This window comes from Amphiprion ocellaris, chromosome 1 (assembly GCF_022539595.1).
Source record: "Amphiprion ocellaris isolate individual 3 ecotype Okinawa chromosome 1, ASM2253959v1, whole genome shotgun sequence".
NCBI lineage: Eukaryota > Metazoa > Chordata > Actinopteri > Pomacentridae > Amphiprion > Amphiprion ocellaris.
The window spans coordinates 20909008-20936458 of record NC_072766.1 but is presented as its reverse complement, the minus strand read 5'-3'; the positions used below and the strand labels follow the sequence as shown (position 1 = coordinate 20936458).

The 27451-nt window shown below is 40.1% G+C and overlaps 1 protein-coding gene across 7 annotated transcripts; it reads right to left on the bottom strand.

Moving 5' to 3' along the window:
• Window positions 1–5300: 5300 nt before the first annotated feature.
• LOC111567616 (protein mono-ADP-ribosyltransferase PARP6) lies at window positions 5301–26826 on the bottom strand. Of its 7 annotated transcripts, none has more exons than XM_023268859.3 (23): window positions 26531–26826; window positions 24923–25080; window positions 24335–24412; window positions 21872–21981; window positions 20759–20819; window positions 20465–20555; window positions 20226–20292; window positions 19813–19962; window positions 17095–17245; window positions 16523–16576; window positions 16000–16095; window positions 15649–15741; window positions 15238–15363; window positions 14975–15040; window positions 14615–14682; window positions 14080–14128; window positions 13800–13912; window positions 12243–12315; window positions 10487–10556; window positions 9474–9553; window positions 9054–9117; window positions 8477–8561; window positions 5301–7811 (listed from the first exon to the last, which is right to left on the bottom strand). In XM_023268859.3, exons 2-23 carry the CDS (start codon window positions 24923–24925, stop codon window positions 7709–7711), a joined length of 1851 nt encoding a protein of 616 aa, XP_023124627.1. In that variant the 5' UTR covers window positions 24926–25080; window positions 26531–26826; the 3' UTR covers window positions 5301–7708. The 7 variants fall into 7 exon arrangements, with proteins under 7 accessions (XP_023124627.1, XP_023124621.1, XP_023124625.1 ...); XM_023268853.3 differs by having other exon boundaries at window positions 16523–16654; window positions 26531–26825; XM_023268857.3 differs by having other exon boundaries at window positions 14975–15037; window positions 16523–16654; window positions 26531–26825.
• Between the last annotated feature and the right edge of the window lie 625 nt (window positions 26827–27451).

Below are 27451 nucleotides of genomic sequence, written 5' to 3'. Positions count from 1 at the left end.
TAATTGAATGGTAACGGAGCAGACAACACATCTAGCACAGCCGGACTCTAGAGGCGGCCGCCACCATACCAGAGCTCAGGGGAAATTCAGGGCCCACTTAATAGTGAATTGGAGATGGGGCATTGTGTGTGTGTGCGTGTGTGTGTGTGTGTGTGTGTGTGTGTGTGTGTGTGTGTGTGTGTGTGTGTGTGTGTGTGTGTGTGTAGGTGTGTGTGTAGGTGTGTGTGTGTGTGTGTGTGTAGGTGTGTGTGTGTGAGAGAGAGAGAGAGAGAGAGAGAGAGAGAGAGAGAGAGGGTGTTTGGTAGGTGTGGCACAAAGGAGAGCACCCATGGCAGTTGTGAAAATGGTCACTGAAAATTTGAGGAGAAACTACTTGAGATGAGCAAAAGAAAGAAAGAAAGAAAGAAAGAAGAGAAAAGGATGCATGCCAAGACAGAAAAAAAATGATAAATAGAAAAGCATAGAGAAAGATGCAAAATGGAGAAAGATGAGGCAAAAAAGAAGAGCGTCAAAGAGAGAAAATTAGAGGCAGAGGCAGAAAAAACATGAATAAGGCAGTTGTGGGAAAGGAAGGACTGTGAGAGTGACAAAATGGACAAAAAAGCACAGAAAGAAAAGAAATAGAGACAAACGAGAGCTGCTATGTGATGTACCTCGGTGTCCACATGCCAATGAGCATCTCTAACAGTAGGGAAAATTGAAAAGTGAGTGTTGTGAGAGAGTCAAAGAGAAGCGATGCAGCGCTACATAAAGATAGGAAGACAAGTGACAAATGAATGTAGATTTTTTTCCCAGTGGCACTTTAATGGCAATGAACACTCAGTGTCATTTTATTCCCAAATGAATAGGGAGAGACGAGCAGACATGACATGCACAGAACACACATTATGATGCTGACTGAAGGAGGTGGCAAGGTGTGTGTGTGTGTGTGTGTGTGTGTGTGTGGGTGTGTGTGTGTGTGTGTGTGTGTGTGTGTGTGTGTGTGTGTGTGTGTGTGTGTGTGTGTGTGTGTGTGTGTGTGTGTGTGTGTGTGTGTGTGCGTGCGCGTGGTAACAGGCAGCCGACTTCTGTTGGGTGCCTTTTCTCGATAGACGGGAGCCCAGCCGCTGGGTAGAAACTAACAAGTAACTTCACCCTGGTGAGTAAAAGACGGAGTGAGGGAGGATGCAGAGAAATGGAGGGAAAGAAAAAGAACAAGGAGAGAGAAAATTAAGGGAAAGTGGAAGTGAGAAAGCTGGAGAGAGACAGGAAAAGAGGGGGAGAAAACAGGGAGGTCTGCTGGGTGTAAAGTTTCCCCTGGATATGATATGTGGATATGGGGATGTCATCAAGCCTGTGAAGTGGAAATAATAAAGAATTAGGATTGTCTCTGAAGACAAGGGAATTAATCCAAAATGAATTACGAAGGGGGGAGAGGAGGAGAGGAGGAAAAAAAAATCAACATCAGCTATTTCCTTTTCCTCTGCTTCGAGGCAGATAGGGGGCGGTTTGTGCGAGTACTGTGAATCCCATAAAAATTAAATTAATAACAAAGGGAAAAACACACACACACACATACACAAATAGAAGCGGAAAAATTAGTAGTACGGGGGTGGGGAGAGATAGTCGCACAGAGAGCAAGGGTACAGATGGAAAAAAAAAAGAAAGACAAGAGAGAGATTTGAGGGAACTGAGGGTGGGCACTGTTGCTGCCAGATTGCACTGCTCTTTTGTTCCCCCTCGTCTTTCTGGAAAGGGCTGCCGGTGTTAAAGAGGAGATGCCGCCGAGGCCATTGTAATAAATGCCACTTGTAAATTGCGGAGTGGAATTATACAGCGTGCAGATGGATCCATACGCCTGAGCAAAACGTGGCCAAAAAACCAGGAGCGATAATTAAGACTTAGGGGGTGAATGACAGAGCCATTTGTGACGACGGAATATGGCGTCTCCTAGCTTTCTGGGAAACAGAAGGGCTCGGAGAGGCTCGGTGTCACAAAACATTACCCACACAGCTGTTGGCTTTATGAGCAGCAATGGTGTACTCCCTTCCTCCCTCCCTCTCATCCTCATCTACTCTCTATCTCTTTCTACCACCACTACCCCTCTTCCCAACATGCACTCCCCCCCCCCTCCTCCCCTTGGTCACCACACAGTGGTGCTATTCTTTTCCGTTTTGTGCCATTTAAAAACAACCATGCCTTTCCTTCCCCCATACACCACCACCATCAGCTCCTCTACCCATCGCCACCCCGTTCGCTTTCTTCGCCTCACACCACCATCCTTGCCATCTCTGAGGGACCAGACAAGGACTTGTACTCCATCATTCATATCCAGGCAAGAAGAGAAGGAGGAGGAGGAGGTGGAGGAAGAGGCACTCGGCATGCACACAAATATAGAGTAACACCCAGGCTGAAAATTCAATAAAAAGCACTGACACTGACAGTGCTTGGTACTGTTCTGAATGGGAGTTTGAGCTTACTGGGGCTTTGGGCTGACTGTAAAGCAGGAAAATCGAATTCTGTTGTTTTTCTTCTCTCTTTTTGTTAAAAAAATATGTTTGTATGCCATCCCTGCGCTCGGTGTCCACACAAGTCCTTGCATGCTGCTCTGCTTGTAAGGTTCAGGAATCATGTCCGTGCTTTGTTCACGCTGCGGCTTATTTCAAGCATTTCTCTTCAAAAATCATTAGACGCTGGTTCCTGTTGCACTCCCGGGAATTCACCACACCTGCTCAACAAGTGCAACCGCACTGTCATGTACCCAAATACCTCTTTTGTTTTGTGTCACTGCATAAATTGCCGCTGTGTCTCGGCAAGAACACCAACGAGAGAAACTCCTGTACATTTATTCTACTTGGCGAATAAAGTGATTCTGATTCTGATGTGTCCCCCAAACTCTGCCCTCTAGTCTCTCTCTCTCTCTCTCTTAAGTCCATCTATCTCTCTGCCTGGCTGGCTAGCCTGTCTTCTGGTCTCGTCTAGCTCTTTGTCTCTGTCCCGGGGGCCTCCACAGCGTGCAGAGAAGCCTGCGAAGTCTTAACTCAAACGAGACCCCTTCGCGCCCCGTTAAACCACCGACCTTCTCTGTCACTCCTGTCGCCCGCTGCTGCCGACGACGGGGGCCTGAGCTGCAAGCTAAGAGACCCTGAGCTCAATAAAAGTGTGGGTGATTAAACAACTCCCTGTAATTGCTCCTTTTGTGCAGGAATCAAACGGTCACACTTATTACGGAAGCAGGAGAGAGGGAGGCTGGGAGCAGTAGTTTCCGCCGAGGGCCAGACACTCTAGGTGACCCTCTGCCCTCCCGTCACTACTCCTTTATCTGACCAAACAACCACTGTGTGGTGTGTGTGTTTACCTGCATGTGTGCGCGCTAATGCCCTATGTGTATCTGCCAGTGTGTACATTAACTATGCAGAGAAAAGCCGTGGACACAAAGGCCGAGCAGAATAACACCAGAGCTCCCCTCAGTGGTCAAAGGTTGAACTACACATGAAAAAGCCCTGCTTGAATCTAAGCGATTTGCAGTTGTGTGCTACCAGCCAGCTGGCTTTGGTAATGGGGGACAAAGCCAAACCAGGGGACCATGTCCAACATGAAGACTGGGTTTCAGAGATCATAGTAACACGTGAATCACACACATCATCTGCTAGTCGCACACATACATACAGATATCAGCACGAGGGCCCAGCCGCAGACCCCGTCAAATGGGTCGGCTTACAAAAGGGAGGGGCCCAATTACAGTAGCCACAAATACACACATAAAGTGCCTTTCAAGGGCCCATGAGTGCTTCAGCTTCCCTGTGATTATGCCCACTCTCTACACACCCAGCACTTGTCGTACACATACAGGAGCCTCCTGTGCCAAAACAGCCATCAGACTGGACTTTTGCAGTGGAGTAGAGATGAGATGTATTCAGCTGGTTTGAAAGAGGAGAGCTCTCTGTGGTCAGGGATAGCGAGACAAAACCGAGAGAGGGAGGACGGAGTGAGTATTTGGCTGGTCAACAACTATTAGTGATCTGCTTCTCTTTGAAGTGAAAGCACACCCTGTAATATTTTAACCAAGAGAGATTAGATTTAAAGAAATCAATAAAAACTTGAATGAACTTGTGATGCAGCAAATTGAAAACATTTAGAGGTAGTTTTAGCAAGCCTGTAAGTACTCCAGTATATGCCTGTATACTGGCCTCTCCTGCACCACTTCCCCCTGAACTAAATCAATTACTTTTGAAAGGAAAATCAGTTTGAATGGAAGAGGTGATGCTTAAGAACATAAGACTCTGGTGTTAGGTTTCTTTCACCTACTTTATTTTCTATGGCAAACTTTTATTTATATATATATATATATATATATATATATATATATATATATATATATATATATATATATATATATATACTATTATGCTAAGTGCAGATGATATAACTTTCAATAACTAGGTGATCAGCTATCTGTGTCTGTGTGAACTATGTTAGCAGTACTTATACAGCAGCAATAACTTAATCTAGTCCAAAACAACTCCCGTTTGTCTGATATTGTTTTGTGCATAATTCCTGTGAAAATGTAATTAACTGAATTATTACCACTATTTTATTGTATATTAAGTACATAAGATGCTGAAAGGTGCTCTTAAGTATTTTCTTTCATTTTCACAAAACCTCCCCTGCAAATTACTCTTTTGCATACCGTGTATTAGCAACAAATAGCAGACAACAGTATTCTGTATTAAGTATTTTGTGTGTGTTTCCTTGAGTACAGGTTTGTGTCAGTGTGATGGTAATCCACAACTACTCTCTAGCCTCTTTGTTTTTATCTTCCTTCCTCAGTAGCATTAATGTATCATTACATGACAATCAAAAGAGGACTTTTTTTACATCTCAGCACCATGTTTTGTGACAAAAACAAAGCAGGTAAATTGTATTCATGTCAATCATGATCCATTTTTTGCAATGCAGAACATAATGGCTCTATGAATATAGGTGCTGATTGAAGATAATTGATTTATGTCGCCATAAAAACCAGAAAGGGAGCAAGTCTGCAAATCATAATTGCATAAAACAGTGTAATTGGCCTATTATATGCTCAATCTTTTTCAAGTAATTATATACATGAGTTATGGAAACAGCAAAGTAAAGTTTGATCTTCCGACTGGGCTTCAAATGGAACCGAAGACTTAGGCTGTCTGTGTCTAAGGTGGTGGAGTAATAGTGCCCTCTTCTGCTTAAAATGCTAGCCCCAAACATCAGCAACAACACACATCCCCACAGTCAATGGTCACACAATCCACAAAAGATATGAAAGAAAATGAGACTATGTGTAAAACTGTGCAAAATCAGGCTTTATTCTTTTTTTTCCTCCTGCATCGCCGCCTTTCATCTTCATCATAATCACCATCATTGTCGTCAACATCATCTTTGAAAACATTACTCACCAGAGACAGACAGCGAGAGAATAGATTCTCAAGGAGACTCGCTGCTCAAGCCGCTTGACTAAAACAGGCATCAGCTATTAGCAGAGTCCCACAACACAATGGGTCAGCTGTACATGTCCATCTCTTGCTGGGCAATACATTTCAATGGGGTCTCCAATGTCCTTATTTACAATTAGTTTTCCTTTCAGTGCCTCAAAGTCCATTCAATAGTGAAGGGTTCCAGTTCCAGGAGACAATGACAGCCCATCTTAGTACAGACATAGTTAGGATGTTGGATATTATAGTCTTGCTGACTCCATAAATATTTATTTTATCACTTCTTTCCTCCACTGCCCGTCTAATGCAGGTCCGAGGACAGTCAATTTCTCCAGTTTAGGCAAACGTTGAGTAAGTGCAATGTCTAGTATAATGTCAAGAAAATACAAAGTCACACATACATACATACATACATACATACATACATACAGTACATGACTAACTGATAAACTTGATTAGCTATACAAGGTTGCCATTCTCCAAGGTGAAACCAAAAAGTTGCACGTTAATGCACCTCTATAATATCCAGGGTCCATTAGTTTTGAGGTGAGAAGGATGTGAGCTCATCCGGACTGGATACTTTCTGTAAATAGTTTTGGAAAATTGTTCATGATTTTCTGTACAGTGGATTTTGTTCTTTCTGCATCCAGTGGTCAGTGCAGTTTTTACTCAAAGAGGTTTATTTTGAAATTAACTTCTCTCCACTGGATTTTAAGTAGAGAAGACTACTTAAAATGATGATACATGACAGATTGTGTTTTCTTTTTTAAACAGAGAACATAAGTAGCAGATGTAACATATTCACAGACTAAATCCATTCACCTGTTCTGTTTTTTTTTTAATTTTTTTTTTTATTTTAGTGAGTGAGAGGATAGTCCTGTGTATATTTTATCAATATGTGTTTTTATTACTGTTGTTGAGGGGCAAATCTGACGTATTCTCAATCACGGAATTTTTGACCATTTTGGAGTGGCACTAAAATATACATACTGCATTTGGGCCTTGATACACTTTTACCAACTGTTTAGTTAGCATTCAAGAACTGCATATCCCATGAGACTTAGACAAAACTTTGAAAACCTACAACAGATGAAAACTACAAAATATTATCCACTTAATCTAAAGTGTGAAGTGGAATCGAGAGGAAGAAGCTCTCCTCAGCACCAAAACATGAAAGAAATTTAAAAGTGGCAAAAAGCTGTTGGGTGTTGATTCTCAGTGAGATCAGTAGTAATGCCAGCCCTTTTACATTACAGGCCTTCATTTTAAAAAAATGTTAATAGCAAAAATATTCACGGAATGGATTTTTAAGGAAATTGTTGTCATGAAGCCTGCAATGTTGCACTTCAGTCCTGTCAAATGAAAACTTCTAAAAATCCTGTTCATTTGTTTTTTGGGGGCTGTAAGGTTTATAAAAGTGCATCATCAGTCAAAACTATCCTAATTCTACAGTGAAAAATCATAATGTTTGTTACTGGATTTTTACATAATGTCATCAAAAACAAAGTGCTCATAGTGAATGTAACTTGAGTTCAAGCCACACCCAGCTTCTTAGATTCCTTATGCTTTATCCAGTGGACAAGGACAAAACAACAGAGTACTGCTTGCCCCTCAGATAACCGTGTCACAGACCTTAAGTCATGTCATTAGTTAAAGAATATTGAATACGGTGATGAGAGATAATGGCTGTGCAAACACAATACCAGAACAAACTTCTATGTGCATGGAAATCCATCACTTATTTGCCACAAAGGGATCTATTATTAGTTGGAATGACTATTTTTTTAATTATATATTCACAAAGAGAAATGATAAATGGAGATAATTAGTCCAAGGGATCAGTAAAATTGCTGCATAAAAAAAGGAGAAAGCACAGTCAACCCAAGTTCAGAGGAGTGTGTGCATGTGTGTGTGCGTGTGTGTGTGTGTAGATAGCAATTCCAGTGACTACTTTTGTCTTCATCTGTGTTTTGTAAATGCCATGAACAGAGAAAAGCAGACTTTAACCAGATTAAACCTAACTGAAGGTTAAATGAACATGTGATGTGCAACTATTCCAAGGAGAGGAACAAAAGAGGGAGAGGGAAACGAGAAGACCAGAACAAAACATCTTCAGAAATAATGTGCTGAAAGAGCTGCCTCGTCCCTCAGTATCAGGCCTGAGGACAGCTCACCCAAACATTCGCTCTAACTGTCTTCCTGCCTTTGTGCCTCCACCAGAGAGACGTATGTATCCAAGCGCCGCTGGTGAACCTCCATTAGCTCGAGTAGATCTGGGTCCCAATCACACGCATGATCTCCTTCTGCACCTTAGGCTCTTGGGTGTTGATGTTAGCATCTCCTACTTGGCCATCTTCATACCTGCACGTGTACAGAACATTTTATGATTCTGTTAAACAATACCTAGTCTTGCTCATTTCCTTTCCCTTTCTACTGTATGCTGTCATAATACTATCTGGTGGTATAAGAACCTAGTTTGACGATAAAATTTGTTCAGATCTCATATTAAAATCAATGCACATGATAAAAAGCTAACCTCTCCATAGAAAACAGACCTTCTACTAGTTGCTCCTGTCTATGAAGCAAATTGTGATTTTACAACATGTTAGGTGTGACACAACATATCTTCTTGTTTTTATTCTAACCATATCGTCACTTGTTCACACTGAAAAAAATGCAACCACACAGAGCTCAGGTTCAGAGTTCAATTATATTTAGCTGTGGTTTCAGTTTGATTGCAGGCCATCTCAAACCTAATTTCCAACTCAGAAGACAGCAGTAAACACAATAATAGACTTTGCCATCTGGTGAAAAAAAAAGAGTCTCTGACTTGAGAAGAACCCAGTTTAGTAGAATAGTAGTACCACTCAGCAGAGTTTATTCACTTCTACATTAAAAAGGATGTTGAGTGATGAAGGACAACTGTAATTCTTTATTAAATTACCTTATCGTCTGTAGTTCAGCAGATTAAAAATAAATAAATCTCTGGAAATGATCAAGGAATTAAAAGTAATGGGAATACTTACACAAAAAAGAAGCGAGTACAGACGTGGTCGGATACTGGACACACCCAGATGTTACCGTGTTTCTGCAGATCCTTGGATGTGATAACTGTTCATGAGAGAGAAGCGTAATTTACTTAATTACAAAATTAAGGACTGCAATTTGTATGTACTGTTCTGTATTGTTATTCTATCAATGTTACTGGTTGTAGTAGTAGTGATGCGGTTGTTTTTTTAAATACATCAGCTGCACACCAGCTTAAGTTACTATCCTGAACGATACACTGTATTTCTTTTTTATTGTTTTCTCCAATAATGATGATGATAACCATATAATTGCTGTGACTTTTAAAGTATAATTGCATATTAATACAGTTGTCACATTAGCCAGTTTTATTGAGACTGTAATGGCATTTTAATTTCATTCCCTCCCTATTGTCATTTTATTTGGTAAATGTTTTTCAAATTTGATAAAGGAGAGATTTTATTGACTAAAACAATGTGTTCAATATAGATACATGTCAGAGACTATTAATCAAATAGACTAATACCACATATTCTTAACACTTTAAAACGCATTATACCTTCTGCTTGTTATTACCTTCACAAAGAGCAATGCAGTTCAAGTTTCGACTCTGAAGGAACCTTGATTGTATTGGGCGGCTCTATTGAAAAAGACACAGCAGTGAGTTAGTTGCTACAGTAATGGGCATGATCTAACTGAAGCATCCAGAGGACCCTGTAACAATGATAATAACACACAGTCAGAACCATGGCACAGTCATTACAAGAAATGCTTGAAGTGTACAAACAATTCTAAAATATGTTCTGCCTTTTCAGCAACATCCCCTCATCCAGCAATTATTGATTTTTTATGTTAAGGATTTAAATTGCTCCATGTCGCTGCTCCTTTATTTGCATGTCTTCTTTGTATGTGACACAAATTTGTTTTAACTATCTTTTAAGAAGATATTTCTGACACCAAAATGTGTTACATGTGAGGATCACATGTGTCCCTCACCTGTGGTATGGTGTTCATCCTGTTGTAACGCTGCACTAGTTCATCTTTGGTGGGCATGCGGTGCTGTCCTTTCCCCATTCCTGCAAGAAACAGAACACAGCCAGACAGCACCTCTCAGTGAGAACGACCTTACTCCAAGTCACTCAAGCTGTGAAAAACCTTCCTCTAGTGGTATTGAACTCTTTGTACAGAGAAATTATTACCCATGGGTCTAACCTTCATGTGAAGGTTACTGGTCCAACATGCTACCAAATATTCATGAAATAAAAAAGCCAAACATATTCCAAAATCCAGCAAGAAAAAGAAAGTGAAAGCAGGAAATACAACTGCTACACTTTATATTATTGAGAAACAGTGCAAATACTATGTTCTTTAATCTGAACTATTAGTTCTAATTAAGTACTATTTTAAATTTAAACCAAGTGTATTTGATTCCAAACACTCTTGCATTTTTTTCAGCATTTAGCTTAGAGTCAAGAATTTCATACCAATTTAGCAATTTGGGAAATGTTAGTAGTGCATGTGGGCTCCACTGGTAACCTACTGTTCTGAAGTCCCCACAATCACCACCAAATTATATCAGACTGGACCTGAAATCCAATCTCTTAATTTATGTTTCAGTGGAAATCCACTGAGATGTTAGGTGTAGACAAAACCATTTAAATGTCTCTACATCGCCACCCCACAAAACGAAAACCATTTTTTAAACAAGCCAACAAGGAACAAAGTAACACACACAGATCCCCTTGACAGCCCTATTTCATACAGCCACAACATAAAGTATGGCATGACAGGTGGCGCGCAAGCTCAGAGGCCTGAGGCCCACACCCAAAATGGATACACGACACAGTACAGCACAATAAGATAACATGGAAAGCTCCCACGTGGAAATGGAGTGTTCTGGGATGATAATCAGGCCATGTTACAAACACAGAGGGCACTCAGTGAACATGGTGGAAAAAACGAGAGGGAGGCCGGTGGGGTCGGAGTGGCGAGGAATGAGCCGTTCCTACCTGAGTATCCAAAAGATATGCTGGAGATGGGGCTCAGATAGATGCCCTTTCCATACGCTGCACCATGCAGCTTGGGTTTGAAAAGAGCAGGAAGGAAGTAAGGGTCACTGAGCAGTTGCACAGGACAACCTTTCATATACACTCACGGATATACTCAACCATACAGTGCAATTCATACCAAACCTGAAGTCATAGAAAAGTCTATATAAGTCAGTGTTTCATGTGTTTCTGCAACAGTTTGTCTGGCAAACTTCACCATACCAAGCATACGAGATACACCCACGAACATGTGCGGATATCCAGACGGAGGACAGTGATTAACAAAGTGCCAAAGAAAGAAAAGACAGTTCAGTTATTCCAGTAATCTGAAACAGTATAGTCATTTTAAACTTCTTACATTACGCATTCCAGTGGAGATCATGTAATGCTCTTGAATTTTGTGAGCGACATTTGGGCACAAAATGTTCAGATATTCAAGCAATGCTCACTTGAGAAATGAGATGAATGCTGGCATGAAGGTAAAGGTGGTAAAGAGTGAGGATGACGGATAATGATGGTGATTCTTCACACAAGAATGTTCGTGATGAGGAAAACAGAGGGACCATAGAAAAACAAGAGGAAGAACAAAGAGTAGCTCGATAGTTTGGGAATACGTGAAGGAGACGAAGCTCAGGATGTAGCATATCTGGAAGAAAAGGAACAACAGACAAGAGCTTTTTTTTGTGTGATGGCTGGAGCTGGAGGCAGAGTCAGTCCTCCTCCTCCTCCTCCTGTGGAATACAATGACAGAGGAAGGGTGTCAATGCTCAAGGTGAAATGGAGAGAAGGGGGGAGGCGGATGAGCACTGAGGCGAGATCAAAGATGGTGAGTTCAAAAAGTTGGAGAACAAAGAAGGCATAAATGAAACACATCAGCATGATAGAGCAATCACGGCTGACGTGAACGATTCAAAGATCCTTGAGATTTCAGATTTAATTGTGTTTAATCTATTTTCAGGACATGCCGGTGTATCTCCAAGCAGTCATTATCGGCCGTATAGTGCAAATGAGACAATTCTGAGCTGTCTGCTGCTCAACTATTCTTTTCTTGTTTTATTCATTTATCTTCTGCAGACCTGGGTTACAACCTTGGTAGAACAATATAGTGATATAGATGTATGCAGAAATGAATAAAACAGGAACATATTTTGGAAATGGTTTTCTTCTTTATTTGAAATTGTCTGCATAATCCCTTTGTGGTTAATTGTTCCACTGTGGTATTGACTAGTTTTAAATTGTCTTCAATAATTGGAGCTACTGTTTGTCCCCGGTTTGAATAGATAATGCGTTACTAACCTTCAACAGAAGCCTCTACTCACTCCGAGGAAGGCTGTACTCACTACCACAGAGCTTGTCCTTTGCATCCTTCAGCTTGAGACCTGGCCTACTCAGTGCTCTATGTGGTTGACCCCAACAGGGTACACAGGCAGCCTCTTGACATCACAGCGGACACCACAGCCCACTCCCTATGTCGAACAATGGGAGGGGACGTGCTGTCTGCTGCTGTCGGCATAAAAGCAGCCGACATTGGCCAGGCAAATCTCCCAGTGTGCCCTGCTCGCTAACATGCCAATTGCAAAGCTGACGAAAGGGAAGCTGGCATCCATTAACTGCAAAAATGAATCAGCCGGACAGCGAGCCTGCTTTGTGCGAGAGCAGGTTTACTGTCCGAGAGGAGATGCATCGTAAATTCCAGCCAACTGCCAGGGTTACGTACCTGCAGTTTGGTGTAAGAGGCATTGACTAGTCCATTTCTCAGAACAGAGTGCCAGTTCTCTATATGGGAACCACTAGAGCAAGTGTAGAGAGAAGGAGAGATAAGAAGGGAAAGATAAAACAAGTGCTTTGTGAGTAGAAACAGCCAGGATCTCAGTGTGCAACCACTGAGGCGTAGTGGCTCGATCCATGCTGTTGAGAATGTTGGAATGAAATAACATTTCGTCATCTTTCCACCAACATCCCCAAAATTAAATTTTCTTCTTTTAGTGTTTCTGTCTCCAAATATACAGTTGCTGCTATCAGTTTTCATGAACTAGATAGTTCTGTTGTGTCAGCTGACAATAAGGAGCAGCAATAGGGATAAGTAAATGGATATTCACTATTTAATCTCATTTATCATCGTATTATTTGATGTATATGATAATTTCATGGCTTACTATCACACAAAACTTAAATGTTCAATAAAAGAGTAGTCCAATTCACAAAGAGAGAAGATCTCTTCTACTAACCACAGAGCAACTACTGGAGTTGTCTATTTATACCACTTGTGCAAGGATATTTAAGGGCATTGTGTTACATCATCACAGTCCTCCAAGATTGTATCATTTAATATTTAGAAATAAAGTATTAAAAGATCAAAGATGACAAGCCATCATTGCTGCCTTTCAGCACAGAACTGCATCAGCAACTGCATCTCCCAAGTGCAGGTATCTGGACTGTATTCAAATAAAACACAACAGTGTCATGAATGTTGTTATTTTTAACGAGTGTTAAAACAGTATTAAGTCTCTGTTCACGCATTTTTAGGTAGACAAATGGAAAAGTTCCTAGTTTCACTCATTGACTAGCTGTATGTGATTGCCTTTACACTTGACTCTTAACATGTATTTATACTTTGTATTTTCTATTTATGTCAATATAAAATGATGGCAGCCAGGCAAATGTTTTTTTTTTTTGAGAATTATTAAATTTGTTGTATTAACCAGCGTAAAGTGAGACTGTTAGCACTGTGTGTGCATTAGCTGTACCCTGCAAGTGCCCAGATGGGTCGTGTGTTTCTAAAATATTCAGCAGAGCCCCATCTGCTACAGTACAAATCTCTATCTCACAGATATTGCTGGCTCCATGCGCTGGCTGAGAAAGGTAGTTTTTCTGTCCAAGAGAATGGCCACTGCTCTGTGCTGTTGTTTGTTATGGCTCCACAAAAATCTGCTCGAGTGGCCCCTTCATCCACAACATAATGACCAGGTGTTACACTGAGACATGTTCATGCCTGAAAGAGTGTACTTCTCTAATTCTTAATTATGCATGCATTTCAGGGACTATGCTTGATTTAATATCAATTATTAACAGTATGTGATTTCTCATATTAGCTTTACCCACAGACACAAGCTAAGGAATATAATAACTACTAGCTGTTTTCTGATATTTTGAAACGGCCAATCCGATTTTACTTAATAAGCTTCCAAAGCTGTCATCTTTTAAAGACATTCAGAGAAAACATAGAGTTTTGATTCTACGAAAAGCATGTTAGCTGATGGGAGGTGTAACTCACTGGAAGGCGAAGGTGCTGCCATAAAGCTTCTTGGCAGTGCGAAAACGAGCTTCCTTGGCTGGGGGGCTGCTGAGCAGCAGGAACTGGTGGGAGGTGTGCATGAATTTCAGTTGCTATTACAATGAGATCATAAGGACGAGTGACAGTGAGAGAGAAAGAGAGAGAGAAACAGACGAATAGAGAATGAGTATGGAACCATTAAATTACACAATATAGCATTCAATTCACATTCAAATGAATTTGATAAAGGAAGCTTGAGAGTGTCATTCCGGTTTCCTACCCTACTGAGAGGCAGCTTGACGATATGAGACCTGTTACTGGAAATAATCCTGCAGAAACACAGAGAGGAGATAAAAATAATAACAAAATATATTGTAACAGAATATAAAACATCCGGGATTGTGTCACCACTTTGCTTGAATCACAATAGACCTTTTCCACAGGAGACATTTTGATTTGTCAACATGCAGACAGCACAACACGGATGACGGCTCCATTCTTCTCAAGTGTTCCTTTAAGCCATGATATTGAGTGAGCACTGACAACACCAGAACTCTGAATCCAAAGCGTCTAAACAGAACCTGTCATTTCCATCTGTGCTTTTACTGCTACAACAAATTAAAATGTCTTCTCAGAAAAAGGCACAAGCCTTTAAGCATCATTGTGCTATCCATGATCATTTAGCTAATATGTTGGTTTAATCTGCTCTCTGCTGATGAGTAGTATGAAGTCAAATCCTGCTTAAAAAAACAAAACAAAACAAAACAAAAAAAAACAAAGCAAATCCATTTTTGGAGCAGATTCTTTCCACTCACCACTGTAGCAGGGGATGGGCCAGTGGGTCCAATTTGTCCATCTGTTTCTTGATCTCCAGATATGAACCCTGGAAAAAACACACGCATGTGATGTTTTCAGCTTTTCCTTCCCAAAACCAAATGAGCAAGTGTTTAGATTCAGACTTGTGGTGTGAACAGTATGTAATATGATTAATATTCATAGTATAATAGCAACAATTCAGGCCAGCCACAGTGAGCAAGCAGTGGGAAGAGTAGCAGACACAAGATGTCCCTTCAATACACAAAATCCCACCATTGCGGCATCGGTACACTAATAATTCATAGCTGATACATCAACTACTACAGCCCCTCTTTCCCTCCCATAGTTCGTTATTGTACCTGGGTCATTTCTCGGATGGACATAACACTATCCAGTGCTTTCTGCAGTCTTTCATAATTCTTCTTCTGTGTTCATCGGTTGAGCCAAACATCCATTGGGTGCAATGAGAGAGGGGACAACATACAGATGTCTAAAATCACTTGGAGATACAAAGGTTTGCTAAAAACAATACAATCTGAATCTTTACAGTCATATTTTCTAGTGAGTTCCGACAGTAGCCGTTGCTTTCATAGACCACGCATTGTGCGGTGGGGATGCTGACCTTTGGGTTGAAGGCCAGAGTCTTGGGGTCATTGGGATCGACGACTGATGGGTAGGGCTCAAAGATGATGCTCTTTCGGGGAGACTCAAGAGCAGCTCGACACATAGCCACAAGTAGATCCACCACCTGGGACAAGAGGGATTTTACATTTAGACTTTCAGTTTTTAGCCATTGCTGTTATTGACTCTTTTTATGCTTTTATTGACAGTTGAACTTGGCGCAGTTCCAATAGCATATATAAACTACAAATAATTAGAAATGAACATCAGTATCTTGGTGTTTGTGGGCTTTTTTCTTACTTAGATGAAGGTAATTTGGGGGAAATTTTTGGGAAAATAGAAAGAAACTATTCCAGAAAACAACACAAGTAATCTAAATTATATCATAAACTGTCTGGTGTGCTGTTGTCACCTCTGCTCCGGTGGCCACCTCCTCAGCAGCTCCAGACATCACACCCAGAGTGTAGAAGGAGAACACACACAGCTCCCTGGTGCACACAGCCGGCTGCATTAACACACACCAAGATGGATGGAAATACACTCATTTCAGCGTGCAATACTATTCAATAAAAAGCACATTCATTCACACGCTCTCTTCTCCATTATTGAAAAATCCATTAACAGGATCATATTACTGAAAGAGAAAAACACCCCGTAGATAATTTTTTAGTAGTGATTTTTCCACTGATATGAAAAGGTTTATAAATCTGTATTACATATCCATGTTATAAATCCATATGTTCCTCTTTTTCGTCTCTGATACCTTCAGCATGGATCCGTTCTGAAAGACGTGCTGCTCATCACAGACCACACAGTACTCATTAAGCGTGGGGATCCTCTGTTCTGAATACTTCATTATCTGTTCAGAGAAAAGCACAGCAGTGTTCCCAGTTATAACTCCCACCTCCAGCACTGCCTCATACTGGAGTTTGGCAGAATTGCTAAAACAGACCAGTTTTGGCTCGATTAATCCGCTCTTTGCTGCTAGAACAACAGTGTCCCTTAAGCAGGTACACAATCTCCAATATAAATAGCTAATATAACAGACAGGTTGTACGATGGGCCTTTTTTGAAGCATATATACAGAGACACTTAAACATTACAAGGAGACTTTTATAAATCACTTGCCAGATACTGTTTACTATTCTTATATGCTGTACTTATAAACAATACCAGGATGTTTTATTGCTCTATAAATGCTGCACAGGTGTTTTTCCTAAGCCCAGCGACCCAGATAGGGTGTGTAACTGCTTTTATAAGCGCATTCATATCTTCTTGAATCTAACCTGCACTAAGAAGCCGTACTCCAAGGTAGGGATGTTCTTGCAGTGGCCGCCCGCCTGGGATGAGAAAAACAATTCAATCAGCTGCCTCGTGGTAATCTGCGCAGGGGCCCTGGCCGCCGGGACAGCCACAGTCTGATGAGTCAAGTGAAGACAAAGCATTATGGGAAAGGGTGCAGCAGCCATGTTACGGTAAAGGTGGGGAAAGGCTCAGGTGGGAACAGTGCAGGTGGCGGGTGACTGAGAAGAGGGTCAGAGTGGGTCACAGTGGATTCAAACACAATATAAAGTGACTAAAGTACTTCAGCATTAACATTTTGCAGAGTTGTGAAGGATTTTGAACACCTTTGAACAGCATTATGAGTTTCTACATCAGCACTGTTACAAGTAAATGTGAGGAATGTGAAGTGAAACGCCTCAGAGTTATAATAAAAACACTATTACCACAATGTGACAGGTGAGTGAGATAGATTAAGGACAAATAAGTGGGGAAACGCTTCATTTTTGTTAATTTACACAAATTAAACTTGAAACATCTGACATTTGGGTTCTAATTTGTCCGGACAGGCACTGACCTGGCTATTTGGTGGATAGCTGAAGAGTTCCCCTTTCGGGTTCTTCATGGTACATGAGATGGAGCGGTTCATCAGGCGCGTCACTCTCAGCTCAGGGACACTCAGCTTCCCTTTTAAAACTGTGTCTTGGATCAGAGGAAAACTTGGAGACCTGGCAAAGACCAAAACACACAGCATGTCACTGGAAATCAAACCACTGTAAGGTAAAGAAATGCTAAGTTTCTCTTTGTCCTTGTAAGAGTCAAATATAGTAAAGTTTGGTCTCAAAGTAGAAAATGTTTAGCTTTAAATGTTAAAGCTACTGCTTTTTTGCTATTACTGTAATGTTGCTATGACTGAAATCTTAATTAGTACTACCATATCCAAAATCTCATCAGCTACAATCAGGTATGTTCAATATCTCATTAACTGTATTGTATTACTGAAGAAATACGCATGCTGCCAGTCACTCATGCTGCCCTAACAGTACATACCAGCTCAGACAACTGAAATCTGCTCAGACAGTAGCTTTAGTCACTAAGTGTTAAAATACAGGAACCGGTGTGCACTTCTACCATTGCTCTCAATGCATTATCCATGTACCCACCCGACATGAGACTCCTGTCAAGTCATGAGGATGTCAAGACAGTCTAGTAGTTAGTGAAGCTGACCTCTATCGAGTGGGCTGGGATTTAATCCCCTGTACACCTATAACTGTCAAAGCATTCCTGAGTAAGTCAGAAACAGAGAAGAGTAGTTCCCCCCAAGACGAAATTAGTTGATATTGTCAAATTTTGAATTGAAGTCGTCCTGCACAATGCTGCGTCACAGCTCCTTTTCCTGTCTGCTGTTCGCCTTTTCAGAGAGGCCTTCATATAGTATTTTCATCACTATCTTACCTATATCCTGTGTCAAATGTTTTTTGATCAAAGTACAGACTTAAATCTCACAAAACTGTAGGTGTGCACAACACTGTATATCATGAAACCCTCAACCTCAGTTTGATTCATTCTACAAAGTGAACAATGCAGAAATGTATGTATATAATATTGCACTATTTCTGGCTTACACTTCCAAATACAATCAAAAACAACAAATACCAACCAACTATGAATGACAGCTAACAGATAATTACCAACTAGCTAAGGATATAATTATTTCCTTAAAACATTTGCAAAGATTGAAACGATTTTCAATACGATGAAGAAATATAAAAAAAAAAAAATCTGCATTAGCATCGGCTCAAATGTTCCCACAATCCTTATTACTGTTTTATATCAATATATTATATTATATTATATTATATTATATTATATTATATTATATTATATTATATTATATTATATTATATTATATTATATTATATTATATTATATTATATTTAGTGGTGGGACATGATTAAAAAAATAATCTAACTAATTAGAAGCTTTGTAATTAATTAATCACGCTTAATCACATTTTTGTCAAATAACAATATTTGACACAATAAGCAAAGTCTTTCAATTCAAATTAATTTTGGTTGACGACTGAATCGATGAATAGACATACACATGAACTTAAACAACAAAAATGTTTTTGTTTCATTTATACTTATCTGCATTAATTTCAATTAATTAATTATAGAAAAAATAGCGCATTAAAAAAAATAAGGCATTTAATCACACCTTTCTCAGTTCCCCAATTTCAGGCACACTGGTAACACTGACGAGCACTCGAGCCTGGTAGGTGGTGGTAATACACCTGAAGTCTGTTTGCCAGTTGCGAAGAAGATGTATAGGATGTACTGTAGTGGGCCACTAGCTGGTCACATGACAGCACTTTAGCTTTAGTCCAGTAGAAACATCAGACCAATATGGCAGCTCAGCCACAAACTTTCTCTTTTATTACACAAACACTTCATCAAAAAATATTTCTGAAAGCATTTGAGGTGAGAAATAAGCTGTGCAGTTGCTGAATCTGTCCTCATTTTAGTTTGACGGCTAGTTTAGACATGTAACGAATATTTCGCTATGCATCGGACCTCTGCTGCCTGCGCCGGATTTGCATAAAATAGAAGTCAAGTCTACTTTATGCAAATGAGCTCTGGGGAAACGCACCAGAACGCAGCTCGAAACATGCTGCAACGCAACCAGCATGCAATGCGGTGCGTTTCACATAGACAATGAATGGGATGCGAGAAATTGACGGATCCTGTGGACACATTAGCTATGACAGTCCTGGTACCGGCAAATGGTGTAGCCAGCCCACAACAGACCACTTTTCAAGACATTCAAAGTGTTTGAGTTTACATAAAGTCTTAAAATGTTGAATGTAATCACTTTAATGGCAGTTTGTAGTAATCTGTGAATGTAGTAGATAGATGAAAAATGCAGATAAATATAAATGAAACAAAAACATTTTTGTTGTTTAAGTTCACGTATATGTCTATTCATCGATTCAGTCGTCAACCGAAATTAATTTGAATTGAAAGATTTTGCTGATTGTGTGAAATATTGCTATTTGACAAAAATGTGATGAATCGTGATTAATTAATTACAAAGTCTCCACTTAATTAGATTATTTTTTTGAATCATGTCACACCACTAATTATATTATATTATACTTAGACAATACAAACATGCACATTTATTCTTTGAAAATATAACAAATTACAACTTAAAGTTTACTCTGGGTTGGAGTGCTAGGTTCTGGTAGATTAGATGCCTTGACAGAGCAAGAGAGTGAGAAAGTGAGACCTACTTTGGGATGGGGGAGAAGATGCTGAGACCGGCACGGAACTTCTTGATGGTTCCTCCAGCTTTGAACCAGCTGTGCCTCTTCTCCTGCTGGGCCTTGAGGAACTCATTACTGAGGTGCTTCCACTGCTGTGAGGTGAACGTGCTCAGGATCCTGCCATATTACATGACAGGAGAGTCAGGAAGCAAGAAATGTGAGTGGACCTGATGCAGGCTGAATAACTCACTTTCAATTAGCTCCCAACATATAAACTATCCTGAAAACTATTTTCTAAAAAAAAAAGCTTGCTGCTGCACACTTTGATTATGAAAATTGTACATATTTTATAGTGAACTGGAGTTAAACAATGACATCTATAGTGCAAAATTTCAGTAAAAATACTGTTAGTGCCAAATATAGCAGATCACATCACTTACTTTTTGAGCTGCAGGCCCAGGCTGAATCCTTCTTTATTTGAAGGCTGGAACACTTCTACTGATGGCTCTGAATAAAGATGACTAACATTATTACACAGCGCCCAGATACACACAGACTCTTTCTTTCACTCTCCCTCTTGTATAGCACGTATTGTACTCACCTCCCACGCTCAGTGAGTGGCACAAATATCTAAAGTCCCTCCCAGAAAACCAACATCCACACTGACATCTTTACTCACCAGGTCCATCGAGGTACTGAGAAAGAGAAAAGCGTAGTCTCAGAATAATGGGCTCTGTTCTGATAACTTTCCAAGCTGTCGCAACCTCCTCCTGAGTCAGACACACACACGTACACACATACACACAAATATAAGGAGTTAGCATCCTAATTAGGGCCATTTCTCATTACATAAATTAATTATGAGCACACGATACATTATAAATGATGTGTTACTTTGCAAAATGTCAACGTTAGAATAGTAATGGGCAAAGTCAGAGGAGGTGTTTGCAGTGAAAGGAGAATGCTGACTCACATCTAAGAAACCGATGTTAATATGAAGATCGATGTCCACATCATCAATGGTTCCATACTCCCTGTACAGAGACACAACAGAGTTATTAATTAGAAGCTATATAAAATGTCCATCCATCCATCCATCCATTATCTATACACCGCTTAATCCTCACTAGGGTCGTGGGGGGGGCTGGAGTCTATCCCAGCTGACTCAGGCGAAGGCAGGGGACACCCTAGACAGGTCGCCAGTCTGTCGCAGGGCTACATATATAGACAAACAATCACTCACGCATTCACACCTACGGGCAATTTAGAATGATCAATTAACCTCAGCATATTTTTGGACTGTGGGAGGAAGCCGGAGTACCCGGAGAAACCCACGCATGCACAGGGAGAACATGCAAACTCCATGCAGAAAGATCCCGGGAAAGCCGGGACGTGAACCAGGGATCTTCTCGCTGCAAGGTGAAAGTGCTAACCACTACTCCACTGTGTAGCACTTATATATAAAATGTCTTACTCTGATAATTCCAACTGTTTTTCCCCCGAGGGAAAAATAAGACAGCATCGCTGGTATTGTTTTCACTCTAGTCTATAGTTGTGTGTGTGTCACCATGCAAAATGTGGCCCTGGAGACAACTACTGTTGTATGAGCTACCACAAAGGTGCTATTTCTATTTCTTTCTTTGGACAGATTTTGCCAACAAGATAGCGTCGCAACCGTACAAGATATAGTCTCGAAACTTTGCAGTCGAGGTCAAAATGAAGGCTGATGGGTGGGTGTTTAAACCAATGAGTTTTGAATACTCATGTAACCATGTGATAATGTAGTAATGACTGCAATTCCCTGAGCCCCATGACCCCATAAAAATAATTCAGTCAACTGAGCCAAAAAATATCAATTGTTTTATCTACTGTCATAATCATCTATCAAACTACAATTACAAATAACACTCTGCACACATACGCACACATGTCTGAGTGTTGGAACAAAAAGAAACAGCACTGTGTGTGGTCAGAGTGTGTCAACATGATAGTGTCACAACATGCAATCATGAAACTTTGCAGGTGTGTAGCTGAGATCTAAATGAAGAAAACTGTGCATGTGTGTGTCTGTGTATCTGCATTGTACCTGACAGAGACAGCACTGTCAGTGTAGATGTCTTTTACAGCCTCGATGTCTGCATCCAGTTGAGGGTGACGGTACAGGTCAGCGGCACAGCTTCCCTGCAACAAGCAGCACTGGTCACAGTTATAGCAGTGAATGAATTCTCAATGGTTCCCAGCCTTGTTGTTCAGACATACCCCCACACCCCACAGTCCCATCAGACAAAAACAACTATTGCAGCTGCTATGTTCTAAATTTGTTTACTTGACATTTCAAATTATTTAAATTTGATCTTATTGAGCATTATCAAATGCATAAAGGTGAATTTTCTTACAATTTGCACATAGTTGAAGTTCATTGCTTGTGTTAGTTTTAGCAAGTTGCCTATTATTGTTATCAATTCATTCTGAGTAATTCTGCATTACTTTTCAGTGCCTAATTAACTGGAGGCTTTCCTAGCGTTGACTCAACATTAGAATAATTTCATGTTAGCCAATAAATAAATAAATACAGTTAAAAATGAGTACATTTCTAAAAATGTAGTTGATGATAATTTATTGGAATGATATGGGTTTCTCGAAGCAGAATGTCAAACAGTGGTATATTACCAAATGTTGAGTTACAAAAAAAACGTCGAATTATCTTTCTGTATTTTTCCATGATTGTTTTGCATTCTGACATTTGATATTTTCCGTGGAGAACAGAACATTTGGTGTTTGCCACAAATAGCAATTTTCAGTATTAATAATAATAGCTGCCTCAAGTCTGTAATACATGTTCCTGGTGTCTAGACTTGGAGTCAGACTCTCATCTCCTCAGCTCAGAGTGTGCAGAACTGATCCCACACTTCCGTCCTTATCTTCACTACACTGCTTTCATGTTCTCTGACTGAACTGAAATGAGCTTTACGTCCCAGACTGGATTTACATTTCAATCAAAAGACTCAGAAGATAACAGTAAAAAAGGGATAACTAACAGATTAAGATCTTATGTGGAAATGAAGCAATGAACTTTATGAGATAAGATGGTACATTAAATGCTGAGGCTGGAAATGAATTTGACAAATGTTGCTTGGGATTTATAGTTAAGGTTGCACAGGGTGAAAGTACTAAAAGAAACAATAATCTGATACCTAATTTGAAAGAGAATGCTACATTTACAGAAGTTGTCATGTTGTTCAGTGTTAGATATTTGATTTTTTGAGTTTGCACATTCATATTTAAGACCAATCCTAAAACCTTGTAAAACGGTGACATATCCTGCTTCACATGAATTAAAATGTTTGCCCTGCTAGCAGTGAGGCATTAGGACGGAAATGTCACTCAGTTGGCCCATCTGTTCGACACCACCAGAGTAAGATATCTCAACAATTATTCACCACATTGCCATGACATTTAGTCTGAATATTCATAATCCCTACTAGAGGCATTCTAAATGAATTTGGTGAACCCTGACTTATTGTCTGGCGCCACTGTTAGGATAAAAATTCCACTTGACCAATATTTAGGTCTATAGGAGTATCTTGAAAACTAGCATCTGGTTTTCTGGTACAGTGTCAGCGGTTAAACGTGCTTATTAAAAGATGGATAAGGTTGTTGGTGAGTTTTCCTTTGTGTCAATTATGCAAAAATATCAATAAAATGCAGCATGCAAAAGATAAACATAATGTAACTGCCATACTGCTACTAGGTTTGATAGGTTTGATTGTGAACAGCACATGGTATTTATTTATTTATTTATTAGTTTATTTAATAGGGACAGTGCATATTAATGAACACATGCAACAATAGCAGTGTAAATATGCCAGATTATAGCAGAAATGCTAATTTCCATCTGTAGTCCCCAGGCAGGTGACAGAAAAAGAGAAACACATCACAATACAAACAGAAGAAGAGTTACACTAAAAATGTTCACAGGCCTGGTTTTCCTTAAGCCACTGTTTTAGGTGAAGCTTAAATGTGGCAAGTGTTGGAGTTTCTCTAATAGATGATGGAAGACTATTCCAGTACTTGGTGCCTTTTACAGAGAGCACAGTCTTTGCAAATTTTGGTATTTTCTGATGTACTCTCCTCAGGTTAAGTTACATACTTTTATTATTAGAACACCTGAGGTTTTAACAATAACAGAAGGATCAAATATGTTTGCTTTGACTAGCTTTATCTTGTGGCATGAAATTAAAAAGACAGTCTATATGGGTGCCAACGTATCACAGAAGTGGAACTTGTTAGTCAGCTAAATATAGTTTTGTACAGCTTATTAGGAAAAAAATTAAATAATATCATTAGTGTAAAAACACCCCATTATAAACACCTAGTTTGAGGCTATTGTAGTGGTTATTGGACTTTTTTTTTTTTTCAAATATGGTATGGGATCGTTTCAAAGCTATAAAACATATATCAAAAAGACATCACAGAATAGCAATACTAATGACAGCACAATGTCAATATCCTGACAACACCAGATTCAGCAGAGAGGTAACAGCTGTACCTGAATGCCATACAGGAACTGTTCCGATTCATTCTCCCCGTCCGACTCCTCGTCTGTCCAACACTGGCCTTTGATGTCCTGTGGGCCCACACATTGTGAAAAGGCCATTATAGTGGAGCGGAAAGAAAATGCAGCCTCTTTCTATCATCCTTTCATCTCACATCTCCCTATTTAGCCTTCCATTCAAGGGCTTCAAAACACTGCTTTATACAGCATCTCAAAGAGAGAGACGGAGAGCCATGATTTATTTCCAAGACAGGATATTCTCTGAATCTAGCCTTCCAAATAATACTCAAGTGACAATAAAAAGGATGACTTAACAAAAATATCTATTTTATTTATTTATCTGTCATTTCTAGCAAAACCTGGAACCCAGAAGTCCAGCTGACTAAAATATTTGTTTTATTTATTGTATTTAGATTGAGCAAACATGAAATTGTATTGTCTATGGAAAGTATGTATCTCTGTAAGTAGAAACAGCAATTAAATTTACAATTTACAACCTTTCAAATAATAACTAGAAACATGAATGTCTGGCAAGCTTAACCCTATGCAGCGATTACACCAATAGGAACCCAGCTCTCTTACCATTGGATCTGCTGTTCATAGGGCTCTCTCAAACAGGTTTGGGCCTTTGACTACTGCCAACCATTGCAGCCTAATTCCAGGTGGAAGGAACGAGAACAGAAAACCGGTGAGCTTTGACTGGGCGCCTTTCTTTCGTGCCCTCCTCAGAAATACACAACCTTGGAAAACAGAAAAATAAAATTCAACAAAGGGGAAAAAAAACACATGAAATAAAGAGGACATGGCCAATGATGCCATGCTTTGTAAATGGTGCCCTGCTCTTCTTTTCTTTAAATCATTTGCACTTCACCTTGCCATGTATCCTAGCAACAGCCATCTCTGCCTCCTTTCAGAGTGGCATTAATCACTGTAGAGAGAATGTGTGGGAGATGTGTGCTGTACGTTCAGTACCCAGGATGTCTCCATTTCTTTGTTTGTTTATTTTTTTCCCAGGAACTTCATCTATTAATATCAAACAGCACCAGAGGCTGGTACACCTTTATAGGCGCACAGCCAAAACAGCACAACCACTGATGTCATTACATTGTTACACAGTTTTTTTTTTATTCTTATTATATTTCTATCTTGCAAATAAACACAAAATATGTTGATATGCTGTACAATTCCCTGGGTTGGCATAAGAGGAGAACATTGTGACTACAGGGTGTTGAGTAAAGTAATGTTAACATGAGTAAATACTGGTCGTTTCCAAAAGAAACAGCTACAACTGTCATGATGATAACAAAACAAACATCGATATGGTCCAGACTTAGAGGTAAATTGTAGCAAAACAATAGGACAAACTGCAAGAGAAAACAGCATCACTGGCATGACAACAATGATACACTTTGTATCTTATAGAAGCCCATCACTGTTTGTGTTGGACATGTAAACAATGGCATTATTTTAACAATATTTTACACTGCAACATCATAATACACACTACAATTCACATATCTGAGTGTATATCAAATCAAAACAATAAAGAATTTACCATACAGGAATGGATCCTAACACTGTGTGCAAACAAAGACCGGATGTCAGCATAGCTTAGCACCACAAGACAGAGCGCCTAACAAAACCAACACGCATGAAGGCATCTGTTATAAATAGGTCAGTATAATTAAAAGGACACCGATTCTTCCTTTTCTTTGTTCCTGCCACTGGCTTGGCAGTTTTCTACACGTCAGTACAAAATACACATAGCACTGTGCTTTTGGTTCCCTGATCACGAGCATTTGCTCTGATTTTTTTGTGTGAGTGTGCCATGATCTGGCTCCTTTCTTGTCTTAAAAACACCCCTCCCAACATCAACACTGCTCCCGCGTCAGAACCACGTCTTCTTCATCTCCTGCCCTTTTTTTCCCCCTCTATATGCCTGCTGCCCTGCCATGTCCTCAACCCTGCTAGCATCTACATCTCGCTCCCCCCTCCCACCTCAACTCCCCACCATTCCCACAGCCTCCGTCGTCTCACATACCAATAGTCACCACCCCCCTCCCCTCCACATTCACCAACACCGTCCCCATTCCTCTTTCTGGTAACTATTTAGCACAAACACAGATGCAATCAGGCAGATTTTCCCCTCCCCCCACGCTCTACACCCTTACCCCATCCATCCACACTTACCTCCACAGAGGATGGAGACTCGGATGCTGTCCTTGCCTCAGCTGCTCCCCCTCTTAAAGGGCACACCTGCCTCCCTCTCTCCGCGGCCGTTTTTCCACTGAAATGATAGATGACAATGAGCCCACTAAAAATAAGAAATCAGAGAAACCGGAGCCACAGTCCCACCGTTCTAAAGTGTCTGTCCCTTGATTGCTTGCGGTGTGTCTGCGAGCAAGCCAGCTGGTGTGTGTGAGTCTGTGTGTTTATCTATTGCAGATCTCTGCTCTTACTGCTGTCTTATATTTTGCCTGACAACACTGAGGGGTCTGCGCATGCTCAGAGCGGCAAGGCAAGCCAGTCATGTGACCTGCAGCTGACTGCACCGCTGCTGAGAAATGAGAGGAAAAAATGGCTCTCCTCTGTATATGCATCTGCCCATTTGTTGGTGTGTGTCGTGTGTGAGAGGTTGCATGAGTCAGTGTCCCTTAATGTGCCATTGTGCTTTGGAGGCAGCCTGTGGTTAATATTTAATTGTTTGCGTGTCTTATCTAAATTCATTCAAAAAGAAATAAAAGCACAAACGTACTGTGAGCTACATTTGAGCTTTAAACAATGGCTACACTGCATGTTGCATGTACTCCGTATTTTATTACTCAAATTATGTTTTTAAAAAAAGGAGTTACATTTCAGTAACATTATAGAGCATAATAGAACATTAACTTACGTTTTTCAGAGTTTTTTACTGATGTGTTGCTTCTAATATAAAGCCCCTTTGTGCACATTCCTTTTTATCTCTTCTATTTTTTATTCTGCAGATACACATTTGTAAATTTTTAAAGAACTGCATTTTGCTCAGTTTAATATGACTACATCTATTGTCGTTACCAAGATGTGCTGTACCTGTTTAGTTCTTTTTCTTTATTCTGTATTCCTGCCATGCTG

Bases quoted from the DNA above. Each gene is read 5' to 3' on its own strand.
- LOC111567616 (XM_023268853.3), bottom strand. The intron at 20,293-20,464 runs GTGAGTAAAGAT...ATCTTTATTCAG, and splicing joins TCAGTACCTCGATGGACCTG to AGCCATCAGTAGAAGTGTTC. The intron at 15,364-15,648 runs GTGACAACAGCA...CTCTTGTCCCAG, and splicing joins AGGTGGCCACCGGAGCAGAG to GTGGTGGATCTACTTGTGGC.